Genomic DNA, 19,747 nt, shown 5'->3' with positions numbered 1-19,747 from the left:
GGGAATTTATTAATAAGAACATGGTGATATTGTATGGCACCCCATATTCAGATATCAACATAGACATTATTGTTTTTAAAATTTATTTCTAATGAATAAAAATTGTATATATTTGTGATGTACACCCATCATATTCTGAAATATCTGTGCATTGCAGGACAGTTAAATCAAGCTAATTAATATATGCACTACCACAAAAAATTATTTAATTGTGGTGAAAATACTAAAGCTACTCTCTTAGCAATTTTAAAGTATGCAATAGATAACTATTAGTTATCATATTATACGATAGATCTCTTGAACTTATTCTTCCCATGTAATGGAACTTTTTTTAAAAAAGATTTATTCATTTATTTGAGAGGCGGAGTTACAAACAGAGAAGGAGAGACACAGATGCCTTCCATCCACTGGTTCACTCCCCAAATGACTGCAAGGGCTGGAGCTGGGCCAGTCTGAAACCAGGAGCCAGGAGCTACTTCTGAGTCTCCCATGTAGGTGCAAAGGCTCAAGCACCTGGGCCATCCTCTACTGCTTTCCCAGGCCATTAGCAGAGAACTGGATATTAAGAGGAGCAGCCAAGACACGAACTCGTGCCCACATATGATGGTTGCACTGCAGGCAGAGGCTTAACCTACTACATGACAGCGCAGAGCCCGAAATTTTTCATCTGTTGGCCAATATCATTCCAATTTCCCCTATTTGCAGAACTGGTAACCACCATGCCATTTTCTAGCTCTATGAAATAGACTTTCTTAGATTCCACATATAAGTGAGATCATGTGATATCTCTCTGTTTGCCTTGTTTTACTTAAAATAACATCCTCTAGCTTTCATGAAGGTTATCAGAAATAACAGATTAGATAATGGTCCATTGGGCGTGTGTGTTTGTGTGTGTGTGTATACACACTTTTTCATCTACCTTTTCATCAGATGATGCAATATTCCCATGAATTTCATAAATACAACTTCAGGAATATAGTGATTCTTCCCACCCCGACCCTCACCCTTCTTTCTCCTTCCTCTGCTATTCAATATTCCCATCATTTTTGACTCACCTTTTTAATCTTTGTGTTTCTCAGGGTAAAATTCCTAACAGTATAATAGGCAAGCACTTGGACACTCTTCTGATTGACCAGAAAGTTCCCGTATTCTTCACTGCCATCAGCAGGCCAGTATTGGTCACACTTTCTCTGCAAAAGAGAAAGCAAAACTACTATTTCCATATTCAAATGTTCCATGTAAAAGTCATCTTTAACATTAGTGAAAGCTTGAGAATTACAGGAGTGGACTTCCTTTTTCTTTTTACTGTTTTCGTTCCTTTCTAAGTGATTGCCAAAATAGTTGTAGAGGAGACCTGGAGAGAATCATGGAACCGAAAGAAGACTTAAGATGATTCATTCCAACCTCCCCCTACAGATGAGGAAAGAGGCCAGATGTATTGAGTTACTACAAAGCCAAACTGGAATCTAGGGCTCATGAACTGAAATATTTTTCATTCTACATTGCTTTTTTATGGAGTCCCATTTACTTACAATAAAGAATGTATTGAAAAAGCAGTTAATCTGATTTATAGTGAAACTTTTTGATCTATAATGTGAATAGCCTCCATTTGGGTGCCATGTTTACTAGAAGGGAATCCTGTGAAGGGGAAGGGGAGAGGGAGTGGGAGAGGGGAGCGTTGTGGGTGGGAGGGAAGTTACGGGGGGGGGAGGAAGCTATTGTAATCCATAAGCTGTACTTTGGAAATTTATGCTCATTAAAAAAAATAAATAGTGCCTTGGCTTTCCATGCCTGAAATACTCTCATGGGCTTTTCAGCCAGATCCGAATGCCTTTAGGGCTGATTCTGAGGCCAGAGTGCTGTTTAGGACATCTGCCATTCTATGAGTCTGCTGAGTGTCTCACTTCCCATGTTGGATCACTCTCCCCTTTATTTATTCTATCGGTTAGTGTTAGCAGGTACTAGACTTGTTTATGTGCTCCCTTTGACTCTTAGTCCTTTCATTATGATCAATTGTGAACTGAAATTGATCACTTGGAATAGTGAGATGGCAATGGTACATGCCAATTTGATGGGATTGAATTGGAATCCCCTGGTATGTTTCTAACTCTACTATTTGGGGCAAGTCAGCTTGAGCATGTCCCAAATGAGTGAGATCCCAGTGGAAAGAACAGGTCTTCAAAGAAGGAGGTACCTTTCTCTGAAGGGAGGAGAGAACCTCCACTTTGACTATGACCTTGTCCAAACAAGATAAGAATCAGAGAACTCAGAGGGCTTCCATAGCCTTGGAAACTCATGACTGGAGCATAGGGAGATTACTGATGCCATAGACAGGAGTGTCAATTGGTAAAGTCAACAACAGGAGTCACTGTGCACTTACTCCTCATGTAGGATCTCTGCCCTTAATGTGCTGTACATTGAGATTTAATGCTATAACGAGTACTCAAACAATATATTTCACTTTGTGTTTCTATGGGGGTGCAAACGGTTGAAATCTTTACTTAATGTATACTAAACTGATCCTCTGTAAAAAAAAAAAAAAAAAAGAAATTATCAACTCCCAACTTGACTCTCACTGGGATTAAACATGACAATAGGTCTGATCTGATTTCATCATCATTTAAAAAAAATCATCTATTATTTTTCACTTATGTTTCTGTGTGGGAGCAAACTGTTGAAATCCTTAATGTATACTAAGCTGATCTTCTGTATATTAAGATAATCGAAAATGAATCTTGATGTGAATGGAAGGGGAGAGGGAGTGGGAAAGGGGAGGGTTGTGGGTGGGAGGGACGGTATGGGGGGGAAGCCATTGTAATCCATAAATCATACTTTGGAAATTTATATTCATTAAATAAATGGTAAAAAAAAAACAAAAATAAATAAATAAATAAATAAATAAATAAAGGAGGGAATCCTGATTGACTTTCATAACTTGCTGCTCTCTAATGCTGACTCGATAACAACTAATTTTAAGCAACCTGAATCACCATGCCAGGGATGACATAACAGATTACCAACATACCCTTCCCTTCTCCACAAGGTTAGTTATCATGACGATCACTTCCACGTTGTGCTCCCAAATCATTCTCCAAAAATCTTCAGCTGTGGACTTCAGTGGTCCTTGGGCAGCAATATAAGCCTTTGGTCTGTTGTATCCCTGAAGAAACAAATGACAAATGTTCATTACTAACTGATTAATATGATATTTAAAACTGCATAGTACATAAGCACTTTCTTCCTATAAAAGAAAATAATAAAAAACCTGCAAAGATGGAGAAATTTGATAGTACTAGTAAGGTAGTGATTTCTTCTTTATGATTTTTGTAAAAATATATAGCAAGCATTCTGTTTGCCTTGAGACAACCACAACTTTATGCATGTTTTATTCCAAGTGTATTTAATCCAAGTCTATTTACAATACTTAAAATATGCTCCTTAATTGTCCTGCCTTGAATTGTATCATTGGCAATGGATCTCAGTTAAGAAATCTCTGGAGATATTCTCCTTGGTGATACTGGGCAGTGTTAATTATTAATAGTTATCCTAGCTTCCCTTTGCTGAGCACCCATTGTTGGACAAGATGCTTTATAAACATCAACCTTAATCCCATCTATGCAAAATGGAAACATTTCGGTTCAGGGATGAGGAAATTGAAGCTCAGAGGAGTTAAGGGACTTTCCAAGGCCCATGGCAAATCAGTGGTCAAGATGGGAATCAAAACCAATTCTAACTGCAGAGCTCATGTTCATCTGACATACATAATACTGTCTCCTCTGGAAGCATGAAGATCTTGCCTGTAACAAATGCCTTTAATGCTTATGTATTCACTCCTTAGAATGCAAGATCCCTCATAGCATTAACCTGCAGGCAACCAGACTTTGAGGTCAGTGTTAAGAGCACAACTAAGTTCTGTTGACATTTAGTTGATCACGGTGAGAAGTCAGTAAGTTACTGACTGGTGTACAGTCTCCGAAGAACTTTCACAAGTTCCATAAAGCTGGATTCCTGTGGTACTCCAGAGTATGAAGGCTAGTAACTGGTTTAGTAATTGGCAGTTCTACCATATGAATATTTCAGTCAGTATCTTCTATATGCACAGCATTTTGCCAGGAGCTACGGAAAATTTAAAATAAGCACTGTTGCTGCTCTTCACATTTAAGGGGTTATAAACCTATATGTAAACATATTTACCTTGTACATTATCAGCCTACATTCCCCTCTTAATCAGGAGATAAGCCAAGTACAACAATTTGTCATTCAATCTAAAATCCTTTCATCATAGGACCTCTTGGAAATTATTTACTGCTGACTTAAATTTTATCATCTATTAAGTATCATGTACTAAACACCAGTATTTGTATGACATCATAGTATAATGAATTCAGAGTCTAATATAATTTCTACAACATTTTCAGTTAAAATGTGCTTACATCAACATAATTGGCATTGATGTAATCAGTCAGTTTGCCATCTTTTTCAGCAAGTTGTGCAAGCTTAACCCTGCTATGATCATCTGTAATAAAAAAGAATATATATTTCACTGTTGTGCAGACTACTTTTCAGAATAAAGTTCATTTATATCTGTATCATAATTTATCTCATGCAATTAAAATGAGTACAAAAAATCAGTTATTCTAATAAGCTTTTGGGGATACAGAAATTACAAAGATAACAAAGAATTAGGGTCTCTGCAATCAAGAAAATTTCTAAGGTAATAGGTGAGAGGAGAACATTTACACACAAAGTTTTGTGAAGGTGTTGAGAGAGAGGTGCTAAATACCAAGGGAGATACAGAGACAAGAGCTATCAGTCTGGAATGATAATAAGTTTTCATAGAGGTTGAACCATGAGATTAGCATCTTAGATATGTTGTTCTAAATGAATACTGCAGTTGTGAACAGTGGAGAGTCACTCACAGAAGAGTGATGGGGCCTTAGAAACCAAGATGGAATTCAAGAGATATAGGGGATTAAAAACCTAAATCTAAGATCCAATACCATCAAATTATTAGAGAACATTGGGGAAACCCTTTAAGAAATTGGCATAAGCAAAGAAGTCTTGGAAAAGAACTCAGAGGCACAATCAAAGCCAAAATTGAAAAATGGGATTACATAAAATTGAAAAGTTTCTGTACTGCAAAAGAAATACTCATCAAAGTGAAGAGGCAATTGACAGGGAGAAATTATTTGCAAACTATGCAACTGACAAAGGATTAATAACCAGAATATATATAAAGAGATCAAGAATGTCAACAATAACAGAACAAACAACCCAGTGAAGAAATTGGTAAAGGACTTAAACAGACATTTTTCAAAAGAGGAAGTCCAAATGGCCAACAGACACATGAAAAAATGCTCAGGATCACTAGCCATCAGGGAAATGCAAATCAAAACCACAATGAGGTTTTAGCTCACCTCAGTTAGAATGGCTTTCATACAGAAATCAACAAACAACAAATACTGGCAAGGATGTGGGGAAAAAGGCACACTAACCCACTGGTGGGAATGTAAACTGGCAAAGCCACTGTAGAAGACAGTATGGAGATACCTCATAAATCTGAATATAGACCTACCATATGACCCAGCCATCCCACCACTCCTGGGAATTTATCCAAGGGAAATGAAATCAGCATATGAAAGAGTTATCTGTACCCCCATGTTTATTGTAGCTCAATTTACAACAGCTAAGACTTGGAACCAACCCAAATGCCCATCAACTGAAGACTGGATAAAGAAATTATGGGATATGTACACCATAAAATACTACACAGAGGTTAAAAAAAATGAAATCTTGTCATTTGCAGCAAAATGGATGAAACTGGAAAACATCATATTTAGTGAAATAAGCCAGTCCCAAAAAGACAAACATGATATATTCTCCCTGATCTGTGATAACTAATAGAGCACCTAAAAGGTAATCTATAGAAGTGAAATTAGCACTTCAAGATGCAATGATTTTGAACAGCCCTTGTCTCAATTGTTGAGGAACAGTTTTTTCCCCCATACAATTTGTTGAACTCTTTACTTAGTATAGAGTTAATCCTATGTATATAAAGTTACTTGAAACTAGATCTTAGGGGCAGGCGCTGTGGCACAGCAGGTTAAAGCCCTGGCCTAAAGCACCAGCATCCCATATGGGCACCAGTTCCAGTCCCAACTGCTCGTCTTCCAATCCAGCTCTCTGCTATGGTCTGGGATAGCAGTAGAAGATGGCCCAAGTCCTTGGGCCCCTGCACCCACGTGGGAGACCCAGAAGAAACTCCTGGCTCCTGGCTTTGGATTGGCACAGCTCTGGCCATCTGGCTCCGTTGCGGCCATTTGGGGAGTGAACCAGCGGATGGAAGACTTCTATGTCTCTACCTCTCTCTGTAACTTTGTCTTTCAAATAAAAATAAAATAAATCTTAAAAAAAGAAACTAGATCTTAGTAAAAATTAAGAATGAGAATAGGAGAGGGAGGAAGAAGAGGAGTGGGAGAGCGGCTATGGTGGGAAGAATCACTTATATTCCTAAAGCTGTATTTATGAAAAGCATGGAGTTTGTATTCCTTAAATAAAAGACTTCTGGGGATGAAAAGAGATACGGTGAATATAAAGGAGAGTAAGAACGAATAGATATAAATAAGAAGTGCTATACAAAGATAAAAAAAGAGAGTGCAAGTTCACAGGGAAAAATCAGTAAGATTCCATCAATGAAAAACAAAAAGCCAGGTAGCTTCTCATTGAGAAGAAAGGGAGAGGGAACAGGTAACAAAACAAGTGGAACACAGCAATACAAAGAAGGCATTCAACCTGTGCTTTATAAGACAACACGAAGAATGCTAAGAAAGGAAGGAAATGGGTAAGGTAGAAGAAAAAGAACATCTAAAGAGAATCTCATTTGGTTAGTAAATCCACAAAAAAGTTTGCAATGAGGGTAGACAGAAACAACACGACACAGATGTACATAGTCCCAGCATCTGGAGGAAGGATAGGATGAAATTGGAGCTTGTTTTGTTGAAAGGGAACAGATGCCATTAATGGAAAATGATGTAAGCTGGAGTGCTATTGCTCCACGAGTTGTCTCATATAAGTTATTCCTGAAATAGTCACAGGAAGTCTGCTGTCAGATGACTTCAGGACAGTGTTCAAGGGCACAGCAATGACAACGACGATCAAGTCAGAGCTGAGTGAAGGATATACTTACAAGCGACAATGTTTATATAACGGTTCTTGTGCTTGTTGTCTGGATGGTTGGAGCTGTCTGCTGTGATGCCTAAGTCAGCAGTACAGCTCTGCACTTCCTGTAAAAAATTGCATGCATGCCATTTGAACATGTGTTCTTTTGAACACAGTGCCTTAAAATATAATAAGGAAGACAAAACAAAGTAATCTATCCAAAAATTTTTTTTACATGTTACAACTACTTCTTGGCTATAAAAAAATGCAGTGAAATAATGCCTTACCTGGTAAAACTCTTTCAGTGTCTAATGAGGGAATGAATGCCAAAAAAGTAAAGAAATCAAATTCCACAGCACACGACAAATGAGAAAAAAAAGTGTTTATATTAGGTTTACAATGGAAAACTATGATCATGCAATAAATACATTCGTCAAATACTAACAAAACAGAATGTTTCAAACAGTTGCATGCAAATCAAAATGTCTAACAATTTGAAATCTTAAAATTACGTAAAAGGAAAAAATAACACTTTTTAAAAGGGGACAGTGATGTAATAATATGATGAACTTTTAAAAAGCAAATGAGAAAATATCACATTATCTATGACACATTTTGCCATAATAGATGGATTGTGTTATATTCAAATATAATTTTATTTGTCTACTATAACACTATTTGAAACTCTGAATTAGTGATACTTTAAAAATATTTTTGAGTTAATTTAAAGCATAAATAGCTTCCTATTAGGTGGTTTGTAACAGATTTGGGTTGTCAAAAATTACAAGTCTCCTCAATTTCTAAAATCACAATACTCTGTCACTTTGAAAGAAAATTTAAGTAATATTCAATATTTTCTATATATATTTGATTAGTAGACCTTTTTTATTTAAACCTCAATGGGCACACAAAAGTTATTTTGTCAATTTTCTCTTAAAGTGAGTTAAAATGCTTCTCAGATATTTTCTATCTAAATGTATTAGTTCATAAATTATAATTATTTAGTATTAAGATAATATAACTTAATTATAGCTTCTGAGAAAGTATGGAACATAACTGTGAATCTGATGCATTAGCGAATGGCCCAGCCTCTTTCTAAATAAGTGTTTAAAGTCTCTTTTGCAACAAATCAACTGAACAATCAAAACCAATTAATACAGGAACCACTTAAAAGGTGTAGCATTATTAGTTACTAAGCTAATTATTAAGTTAATAAGATGTTTCTTTGAAACAGACTATGTTATAAGCAGCAGAATTAAAATAATCTTGAGTAAAAATATGAGATTATTATATTAATTTAATTATTGTAGACTGATTAACAATATTCAAAATGATTTTATAGAGTAAGCACCATAAATCTTCCTTTGTATATGTGCTGTCACCAACTCTGACTATAAAATTTCTATTTTTGCTTTTTTTTACCATTTGGAAGATTAAACCCATATTTGACATATTTTCCCTACTGCAATTACAGTTTTGTTTGATGTTAGCCTAATAATTTCTCTCTGTTGGCAGGGAGTTGACATTGACGGTGACAAGTAACCTCTAACTTATGGTAAGAAAAATATAATTTAATGTTTTAAATATGTAATTCTTCATAGTATTTCACTTTACCTGGCGTTACTATACACTGTTTACTTATTCAGTGTAGCTACGATTTAAATTTTCTTGGGAGATTAAATGAACTGGCGTCTAGTATTTTAGATTTAAGGTAAACATACCACAATTTACTTGCATTTCTTGTAATTTCTTAAAGCATCTTAGTCCAGCATTTTCCTGTCGTAGTATATCTGGATTGGTTTAAATCCTGGGCAGTGGTGCTGGGTGCTGTGGGTGGTGGGTGCGGATTCTGTGATCAGACTCAGAACTCAAGGCACTTCAAGGGTGCTCAAGGCGCCTTGGGGTTCAGGGGGTCATACAATACCCTAGGAGCTCCCTCTTGGTGAACGGCCAGAGAGGAGGCTAAATACTGCCTGATGCAAGAACAGTGCAAGGAGCTCCTGTTTTTAAATCACAGACCTGGTTTGAACCCAGCTTTGCAATGAACCAATTGTTAATGAACTTCCATGGAGCTTGATTTCTTCAATAATAGGAATTAAAAAAAAAAAAAAAAAGAACTCAAATTACTCCAAGATTTGAAGGTTGAACGTGGAAACATTAGTCTGATGACACAATAGGGGGTGTCCACTAATGGTAACTTTCATTTTTTATGTCTGTTAATAACTTTGGGCTTATGCTTTTTCTATTTCAAAAAGTCTGGTTAGCTGATAATTCATGACAAATTTACAGTAAAACTTCCTGTTCCTATTATCTAGGAATATATAATAGAATAGCACTGGAATATTTTTCACTGGTTATGCAGTCCAGGGTTTTTTAAGGAATGCATTTTGTCTTGAGAAGACGTGATTTTACCTTATATCATGAAAGTTATCTAATTTAACTTTTGTATTTGCATTGGAATAATACTTAACAATTAAGAATATGTATGTAATCTGACTGAAAATCATGAAATTTAGTAGCTCAGTAGAATTTATGGAATTTAAATTAAAATAAACTGGTGTTACCCATCTCAATTTTTACAAAGAGAATACCATAACTCAAAATTTTATGGGAGAGAATTAATCATGTTTTTATTTTTCTACTGGTACAATTTGTTTTTTTTTAAATGAAAAATCTATTTTATAAAGTTTATGATGACTATGACACGACACACTTCCTAAACACATAATTTGGAAACTAATATTTTCAACAGAAGAGAAAATGGTTTCAATGTCTTTAGATCAAGATATAGTCTACTGCTGAATCTTAAATTAATTATTTTCTATTTTACTTAAAATATACATATTAAAATCATACCTCAAATTCTTCAGTAAACCCATTACTTGCATGTAAGTCTGCAACATGTTTTGGGAAGTGCTTTATTGGAATTGCTCCAACATCATCTAAGTGAATTAAAAAATCTGTATTAGAAAGTATAATTTAATAGAAATAAATATGCCACAACTTGAAATTCTTACAATCCCAAATAAATCTTAAAGTTCAACTGTTAAGCAACAATGATCAATTTTCTCTAAGTCTATTACAATCACCAGATGCATTTTAGAAATGCAATGTGATCAGGAATTTCTTTTCCACCTATACTTTAATGGAAATATAATTTGTAATCAATGTTAGTTTATAATTACTCTCCTAAAGGGGCACCTCTGTTTATCTGTTTATCAAATGGACTGTATCTCTTCAAGTACAATTTTCTTTAACGTGAGTGGGGTTTCCATATAAAGACTGGGAAAAAAAGACCTGCAGAAACAATTCAATTATAGTGCAATTAATTAATGGATGTAATCTTATCATTGTAACCCTAAGGTCAATGAGTATCTTAGTCAATTTTACCATGCATCAAGCATAATATACAGTACAATTTCAGTTTTATAGAATAGTCCAAATTAGTGTCTTAAAATCAATTTTAATACAATATATACATTTAAAACCTTTTTTTCCTTCTCTCTAAAAATGATTTATTTATATGCAGGATAGTCATTAAGGATGATGACAAAAAACTTTGAGACTTTTCATCTGTAAAATTTCAAGAATTCTAACATGAAAATATGCTATGTAAACAAAGTCACTGGATCTGTTAATTAATTGTGAAAGGGCCAAATTATTTTAACTGGTTCAATTTTTTTTTCTTTTCCTGGAAAGACTTTCTTAGACTAAGCACGTTACTAGTTCACAGTATGCAATTTCACAACTGATTTCTCTGACAAGGAAACATCAAACACATTTCGCTAGAAACAGTTATTTTCATCAACAGATGTTCAGCATTTAGGCCATCTAATACTTTTAAGCTTCAGTTACCAAGAATTTGTTGATAAAAAAAATAGAATCCATCTGTTCTCCCTCTCTTAGATGAGTGGACTTGAATGCTAAAATTGAATTAGTTAGTCCAACTTAAGGTACACTAGGAAAAGGTGTAATTCCACCTTCACACCCACTGAAGGATCTTGCCTGGAAGTAGCTCATATAATTAGATAAGAAAACAGAAATAATATGGCACACCTAAATCATTAGTTCTTACAACTGTCCTTCAAATCCGAGGATACCCTGCACAATCTCCTTTCATAAGCAGACTACTACTTACATTTTTTTTAAACTTTTAAAATTTATTTGAGAGATGGGGGGCAGTGAGGAAGCTCTTCCATTTGCTGGTTTACTCCTCAAATGCCTACAATGGCTCTGGGCTGAGAACCAGAAACCAGGAACTCAATCCCACATGGGTGACAAGAACCTGATTACTTGAGCCACCATTTGCCTCTGAGTCTGCACTAGCAGCAAGCCGGAGTCAGGTGCCAGAGCCAGGACATGAAACTAGACACTCTGATGTGAGACACGGTGCCCTCACCAGCATCTGGACTGCCAGTCCAAATGTTCACCCATCTTTTCTGTTGTATTAGTCAAAACTTTCAGAAGAGAACATCTTGGAGAACCTGAATCTCTGGAAATGATATAAAGAGTCTCAGCCGGTTAAAAAACAGCTTGTATGAAGTGGCTACAGAGGTGAATTTCTGCATTTGTATTCCCAGTTTATGGCCTTCTATGTCCTCGACCCATCCTCTATTTCCAGTGCTTCCATAGTTCACATATTTCTAGACAACTTCTTTTTGTTAGTACTTTTCACTGAGATTTTATGAAATGTTAAATAAGTGGCTATGATTTTACTTACAGGAACTCTATGGTCAATGAGTATCTTAATCAAAATGATTCTATAAAACTTTTGGATATTGATATTCAGGTAAATTTTGATAAAAAATAGTCAATGTTTTCCCAAATATTCAACTGCCCAACATCTTGACACTTAAAGTATTTCAAACAATCATATATTATTTGTGTTCATTAGTTGCCACCGTGACTACTACTGTTTTATAGCTTTTTCCTAACGTGCTTATTAAGAAGCTTTCTTTTCACATAAATTCAAATATTCAGAAAGGAAGTACACTTTATTTTTGTTATTTTCTTTCATGCATGTTTATTGAATTGATTTGGTCTGGCTTTGTTGCTTAGGTTTCCATTAAAGGAATAGAAGAGAGTGAAATTCAGCATTGTTCTTAACTAATATTCCATTGCAATAAATGCTTATATCTTTAACATATTACTCCTGAAAATTATAACTGTGCCATCTCATTGGTGTGATTAAGAATGCCTTAAATGAATGAGAGCACAATATGATCCAAAGTGCCTGATATAATGATGCAATAAATATTTAGGTAACATAGATCTGTATTAAGCTGCATAACAATTACTAGTAAAGTATTCCAATGAACCGAAACCTTCTGATGTTGTTTCTCATTCACCATCTACCAGCTACTCATGATTGCACTTTAGGCTATTACCTGAAATTGGGAAGATAGGTGTTGGAGGTGTAGATATTACTCGAGGGGATGTACTGTCCTCTAAATAAAAGTGTGCAGTTTGGAAGCATTTCCTGGAAATAAAAGAAAGCAATTTATACTACAAGCTGCCATGGACAATAAGACAACCTCTGAACTGCTGGAAAATTATGGTGGAAATACTTAAAACATAAGTGGATATATACCCAGAAGGAAGATTGTTGGGTCCAAATCTATTTTAACAAGCATAAGACATTAAACAGTTTTATGGTCTCCAAACTTAATCTGTCTTAGTTGTGTGAGGGGCTGAAGAGAGAGCAGGTATCAGACTTCCTGAAAGCAGGAAGGCATTTGCAGTTGAAGCTAGCCCCAAATGACACTTCCCTGATGAAGGAAACCTTGGGGCCCTAGGTCCTCTTCCACTGTTGCTACAGACCAAAGCGAAGAGTGGAAAGGAAGGAATACCCAAAGCTGTGCACTCAACATTTAAGTGACCATGTCCTTCTGACTGGGCTACCGAAAGGCAATGAGCTAAGGAAATGAGAGCAAGGCTATGCAGAAACAAGATTCTCCAGGGGTAATATTTGGATGAGAAAGGAAGGAAGCTCTATATTGCATGATGATGTGGTAGTGACAGACTTTGGTGAGGAAATAATCAGCATGCAACCAAAATCAGGGGTCATTTTCTTTCCAGCTCATACAAGTGCTGTTGCCAAGCATTTTGAGAATATGAGCATATTTAGAATCAACAGTAGCTATGACCTACGGTGTCACCTAAATCTATTTTCATTCAGATAGTAAGAATAACAGCTGGTAACAGCAAACCACAAACTCCTGAGAAGATCAAAGAACCAACTGCTGCTACACAGTAACACAAACCATGCTTAATTTTTTAAAAAATTAGATAATTAAAACTGCTAATGACACACTCTCATGGGGGCAGTTTAACTTATCTGAGTATTCTTCGTAAGTAGTTAAAACAGAGAGATCTGTTGGTGTGAAAATGTCAATCTCACTTTTCATTTGAAAGCTTCAAAGTTATAAAGTTATTTATTCTAAGTTTTAATATAAATTTGTTCTTATACAATTATACTACCTACATATAAATATTTTTCCAGCAAATCAATTACATGTGTAAATTTCTTGAATGGCTTCCCACAGCAATTAGAATGCTATTCAATTATTTTAGTTTTCAAAAATAATGTATTTGAGAGGCAGAGAGACAGATTGTGTATGTATATACGTTTCTATCTTCATATCTACGTACTACCATTCACTAGTTCACTCCTTAAATGCTGCCGATGGCCCCGGGGCCAGGGTGAAGCTGGGAGCAGAGTACTCAAACCAGGTCTCCCACATGGGTGGCAGAAGCCTAGTTGCTTGAGCCATCACCCGCTGCCTCCTATGGTGCACATTAGCAGGAAACTGGAGTCAGGAGCAGGGCTTGAACCTAGGTATTCCTAACCAGTATCTTAAGTGCAAGGACAAACGTCTTCTCCTTCCACTATTTTGGCAAGGGCTGTACTATTTTCATGACCAATCTTCATGTACTTTAGGAGCTTCATCTCCTAAACTTCTCTCCCCTACTCATCGGCTCCAGCCCACCCTGGTTCTCTCCTTCTCCCTTGAAGATGTCCTTTGGCAGGGCTTTGGTGTTTGCTGTTTCCCTTGTCTGCCTTCCTCCTTTCAATCACTTTTGCATTTGCCCAAACATCTCTTCCTCTGAGATCCCGCAGACCATGCCAGTGAAAGTGTCAGCCCATCCCACTGAGTCACTATTATTTGCCCTTTGCTCTGCTTTGAGGCACTCATCACTATCTGAAATACGGATGATCTTTAATTTGTGATGGAGTTAAGTCTTGACAAATCCATCCTAAGCTGAAAGTGTGATAAACTGAAAGTGCACTTAATATCCCTAACTTATTTAACACCATAGCTCAGCAACAGAGTACACCATAGAATATCAGTTGTTCACGCTCCTCATAGTGTGGCTGACTGGGAGTTGCAGCTCATTGTCACTGCCTAGCACTGCAAACATGTTTCATTCTACATACCACTAGTCTAGGAAAAGCTCAGTATTCAGAATTAATGGTTCCAACTGTATATGTATCAATTTTGCATCACTATGAAAATGAAAGACTGGGGCTGGCATTGTGACTTGGTGGGTGTGGCTGTTGCCTGTGATGCTGGCACCTCGTATGGGTACTTGTTCATGTCCCTGCTGCTCTGCTTCCAATCCAGCTCCTGGCTGGTGGCCGGCATATATCAGTGGAAGATGGTCTGGATGTATGGACCCCTGCTACCCATGCTCAGGACCTGGAGGAAGTTCCTGGCTCCTGACTTTGGGCAGGTGCAGCTCTGGCCATTGTGGTCATCTAGGGAGTGAATCAGCAGATGGAAGATCTCGATTTTTCTGTGTCTCCTTCTCTCTCTCTGTAACTCTGACTTAAAAAGTAAATGAATAAATCTTTTTTAAAATAAAAAACTGTAAGCAATATCATCTTTTTTTTAAAAGATTTATTTATTTGAGAAGTAGAGTTACATAGAGAAGAAGAGATAGAGAAAAAGGTCTTTCATCTGCTGCTTCACTCTCCAAATGGCCACAATGGCTGGGGCTGAACCAATCTGGAGCCAGGATCCAGAAGCTTCTTCTGGGTCTCCCATATGGGTTCAGGGGCCCAAGCACTTGGGTCATTCTCTACGGCCCTCCCAGTCCAGAGCAGAGAGCTGGATCAGAAGAGGAGCAGCTGGGACATAAACCATGCTGGTACTGAAGGTGGTGGCCTGGCCTACTATGCCACAGTGCCAACCCCAAGTCATAACATCTTCAGTTGGGAACTGTCTGTTCTACCACTTATGCGTTTATTTTTTGATATGTTTATAGCTCTTTTCCCCTCATCAGAAAGTAAGCAACACAGACAAAAAAAAAAAACTTTTTCTTAATTATTGCAGTGTTAATCCTCAGTGCTAAGAAGAGTGTTTCTGTTGATTACTGATGCCATAAACAAGAGTGTCAATTTGTTAAGTCAACAACAGGAGTCACTGTGCACTTACTCCTCATGTAGGATCTTTGTCCTTAGTGTGCTGTACATTGAGATTTAATGCTATAACTAGTACTCAAACGGTTTTTTTCACTTTATGTTTCTGTGTGGGAGCAAACTGTTGAAATCTTTACTTAATGTATGCTAAACTGATCTTCTGTATATAAAGAGAAACGAAAATGAATCTTGATGTGAATGGAAGGGGACAGGGAGTAGGAAAGGGGAGGGTTGCGGGTGGGAGGGACGTTATGGGGGGGAAGCCATTGTAATCCATATTCTGTACTTTGGAAATTTATATTCATTAAATAAAAGTTTTAAAAAAAAGAATAAATAAATATTGAGGCAAAAATCAAAAAAAAGAAGAGTGTTTCTGATATTGCAGGTACCCCCAAATGTCTGTTCAGTGATTCGACTCTTATAAGTAGGAGTATTGTATATTTAAATAGTTTATTTATAAATGTAATGTCACAAGCAAAACAAATGAACCCCAAGTCCCTAAAGTAATCAGGCATAGAGCAAATATTAGTCTTTTGCTGTGATTTTCCAAGATGGTGAGAATACAGATGCAGACAGAGAATAAAAGAATATTTTGAAGAAAGAACATGCATTACAGAATGGATCAAAGATGTGTGGGTGTGGAATGAAGTTTAAAGGAACCCAGCATGAAGTTCATATCCTGGAAAATGGAACAAGTCTGGAAAATTGATGAGGAGTGGGAGAGATGAGGTCCCATGAGTGAAAAAAGCAATAACAAGTAAAACCTGTCCTACTGAAAGTTCATGTGAACAGAATTGAAACAAGACTAAATAGAAACTACAGGAAAAGCTTGGCTTTTCTGTGCAACAATGGGTGCAGCATGTTCTGACACATTCATATGAAAACACTGGGCTTGAAGTATGCTTTTAAAAAAATCATGCACTATTTTTTTTTGGAAAGACATAGAGAAATCTCCCATCTGCAGGTTTACTTTCCAAATGCCCACACACGGCTGGGCCAGGTCAGAGCCAAAAGCCTGGAACTCAACCAGGTCCTCCATGTGTGTTGTAAGGGACCCAACCACTTGAGCCATCACCTGCTACCTCCCTCAGTGTGTACTAGTGGATGCTAGAATCAGCCTGAGACAGGACAACTTTTAATCACAAAATATTTGGGAGGGAGATGGGATATTTAGCTGGAGAAAAGTGGACGAATGAATGGATAATAGAAGGTGTGACAGTTACTCTGAGAGAATGGCAACAGGGCAGCATCTAACAGAATATAAAAAAGTGGAAGCAAAAACACATTAGCCTTAATGTTTACAATGTTGCTAGTACTCATTGCACTAACTGGGCAAATAGGAATTCTACCCTTTCCAGCTATTTAATCAAGTCTCTGTTGAAGACAATAACTGGCCCAATATTGCTACTTGGCAGTAATTTCCATAAAGAACCTTAGAAATAATATTGAAAAGCTTGTTGCTGGGAAAAATTAAAATAGTGTAGGCTGAATTATGAATGGAGGATGTCTTTATATTGCTTAGGTATATTCTCCAGAGCAGTCCTATGTAGGAAGTGACACTGGGCTTAAGATACAATTTTGTTCCAAGAAGCTTCCAGCCTGGTTAGCAGCTATCCTCACTGACCCATGACTTTGAATTTAAGATCAAGAGAGAATTCAAATCACTTTTCTTCCCACTCCTCCCAGTCAAAACAATTATATCTGTGGAATGTTCTTTTCTACAATACTTTTGATGTTGTGTTATTTTGCTGAAAAGTATTGATTTTTAAAGCCCTGACTCTTAAAAGATCTCAAGAATTTTTCCCCTTTCCTTTAAAAATAATTATTGGAATATTTTCCTTGTCGAAGTCATTTTGCATTTCTTAAACCTACGGTTTAGCTTATGTAAATCATACCTTAAAACATCTGGAAAATTATTTCAAGGCATATTATTTAATGTATGACAAGATTCAGTATCTATAGTCCATCTGTTCTGTATAAGCAGTGAATGTCTTCACATCTATGTGCTAAGTGTTGATAACTATGGCTCCTGCTAATTATCACTCAGCCATGATGAGAAATGTGATGACTGTTTTAAATTTGTAGACATAGGTCCTATCAATCAATGGTAATCTGATTATTCAATTTACACTTTTTCACATAATACTTAGAATTAAAAGCTAGAAATGTGTATTATTTCATTTCTTAGTGTCTTCATACACATCTGAAACAATAATAAGCCTGCTGCATTCACTCACAGAACCACTAAAGAATACATGACTGATGTCTTAAAAATGTCCTAAGAAACCCACCAAAATGGCCAACAAAATAATTCTCAGGCAGTAAGTGACATGCCCAAGGCCATGTGGCAGACACCACGCAGAATTGTGAAAGTGGCCTGGGCTGTATCACCTGTATTTATCTTTTTGCTAAAATATGCTTTCTTGCAAGGTATATACAAATATAGGAGGACATTTTGATTTAGGTAAATAAGACAAAAGAGAAGACAGTATACCACTGTAAGATTATTTTTCTACTAAACTTACGGTAGAAAAGTGTTTATAAATTTTCTTCTAAGAATGTTATAGTTTTAGCTCAAACTCAAGGATACAGTCCTTTTTGAGTTCATTTTTGTATGTGTTATGAGAACAAGTACTAAATTGAATTTTTTTGGTACATGGCTATTCAATTTCATTAGCACTATGTATTGAAAGGACTGCTCTAAAACCATTGACTGTAAACATAAAAGGTTCTTTCTAGACTTTCAATTCTATTCCATGATCTATTAGTGTACTTCAAAAATGTGGAAAATAGAATTAAAAGTTAAATTCATTTTTGATGCAAAGTTTTGAAATTATGCATTGTGTTTCCTAATACACATTTACATGAACTTTTTGTAGATCCCTCATATACATGGATTTAAAAAATTTTTGTGCCAATCTAAGTGTCTTTTAGTTCCACTTGTCATGAGATATTCTCACACATGTCTATACTATGATAGCACCAAACTTTATTGTGGCTTTGAAATAAGTTTGGAAATTGTGAGGCATGTATCCTTCAACTTTGTAAAATTCTTAAAATCTGAAGTTAATCTTTGTTGCCTTGGGTTTGGCAAAGTTTTCTTAGATAAGATACCAAAACCACAAATAGCAAGTGAAAAAATAGATTTGGAGTTCATCACAATTTTGGTACTTTAAAGTATCATTAAGAAAGTGAGAAGACAACAGAATGGGAAAAATAATTACAAATCATATATCTGATGAAGATTATCTTAATATATTTTCAACTAATAATTTTATCTCTTCCCTATGTAATGGGGTGACCTATTACTAACAGAAAATAAAAACTATTCCATATTTTAATTTTCTGTGAAATATCAAATCATGTAATGTTGATTTTCAAATTTTCAGAAAATGTCCTTGAAATATCAAGTAACAGAGATTAAAAGACTCATTCTAGGGCTGGCGCCGTGGCTCACTAGGCTAATCCTCCGCCTTGCGGTGCCGGCACACCGGGTTCTAGTCCCGGTCGGGGCGCCGGATTCTGTCCCGGTTGCCCCTCTTCCAGGCCAGCTCTCTGCTGTGGCCAGGGAGTGCAGTGGAGGATGCCCAAGTGCTTGGGCCCTGCACCCCATGGGAGACCAGGAGAAGTACCTGGCTCCTGCCATCGGATCAGTGCGGTGCACCGGCCGTGGCGGCCATTGGAGGGTGAACCAACGGCAAAAGGAAGACCTTTCTCTCTGTCTCTCTCTCTCACTGTCCACTCTGTCAAAAAAAAAAAAAAAAAAAAAAGACTCATTCTAATTATTTCAATCTTACAACTATAAACCAGCAGACTGCTAAATTAGAACTTTATTCCACCAGTTATTTATTACAAGATGGAATTTGGTTGTATTTTCTGTATTATTTATATTTGTTTAACACTAATTTTCATTAACTCGAAAAATTGGCTTGTCAGAGAAAATCAGACTAGACAGAAACCAGTAATCTGAGCAAGCATGGTATCAATGTGATAAGAAGTTTGGCAAAAAGTCTAGAGGGGAGAGGAGAGAAAAGCAGTATGAATTCTTGTTGGGCAAATGTTTATGGATTGAATATTATGTTCAAAACATTCTGCTGGGGATGTAATCTTTTGTGAAAAGAGCTGTTGGTATATCCAGGAATCACAAGGGTACAAATCGAAGAAGGC

At 36.4% G+C, this 19,747-nt stretch overlaps 1 protein-coding gene across 4 annotated transcripts in view; it reads right to left on the bottom strand.

Annotated features, from left to right (window-relative positions):
• Window positions 1-19,747, bottom strand: part of PTPRZ1 (protein tyrosine phosphatase receptor type Z1) — a 199,500-nt gene that overhangs the window by 22,712 nt on the left and 157,041 nt on the right. For 2 of the 4 annotated variants that reach the window (XM_051848907.2, XM_051848909.2), the window contains exons 14-20: window positions 12,546-12,637; window positions 10,015-10,100; window positions 7,446-7,466; window positions 7,187-7,283; window positions 4,434-4,516; window positions 3,026-3,160; window positions 1,056-1,190 (exon numbers count right to left, since the gene is read on the bottom strand). In XM_051848907.2, coding sequence (XP_051704867.2) covers window positions 1,056-1,190; window positions 3,026-3,160; window positions 4,434-4,516; window positions 7,187-7,283; window positions 7,446-7,466; window positions 10,015-10,100; window positions 12,546-12,637 — 649 coding nt within the window. The remainder of the gene's footprint in view (window positions 1-1,055; window positions 1,191-3,025; window positions 3,161-4,433; window positions 4,517-7,186; window positions 7,284-7,445; window positions 7,467-10,014; window positions 10,101-12,545; window positions 12,638-19,747) is intronic. The other 2 variants (XM_051848908.2, XM_051848910.2) reach the window with 1 other exon arrangement.

This window comes from Oryctolagus cuniculus, chromosome 3 (genome assembly GCF_964237555.1).
Source record: "Oryctolagus cuniculus chromosome 3, mOryCun1.1, whole genome shotgun sequence".
Taxonomy (NCBI): Eukaryota; Metazoa; Chordata; class Mammalia; order Lagomorpha; family Leporidae; genus Oryctolagus; species Oryctolagus cuniculus.
The sequence above is the reverse complement of the archived record's forward strand: the minus strand, read 5'-3'. Positions and strand labels throughout refer to the sequence as shown.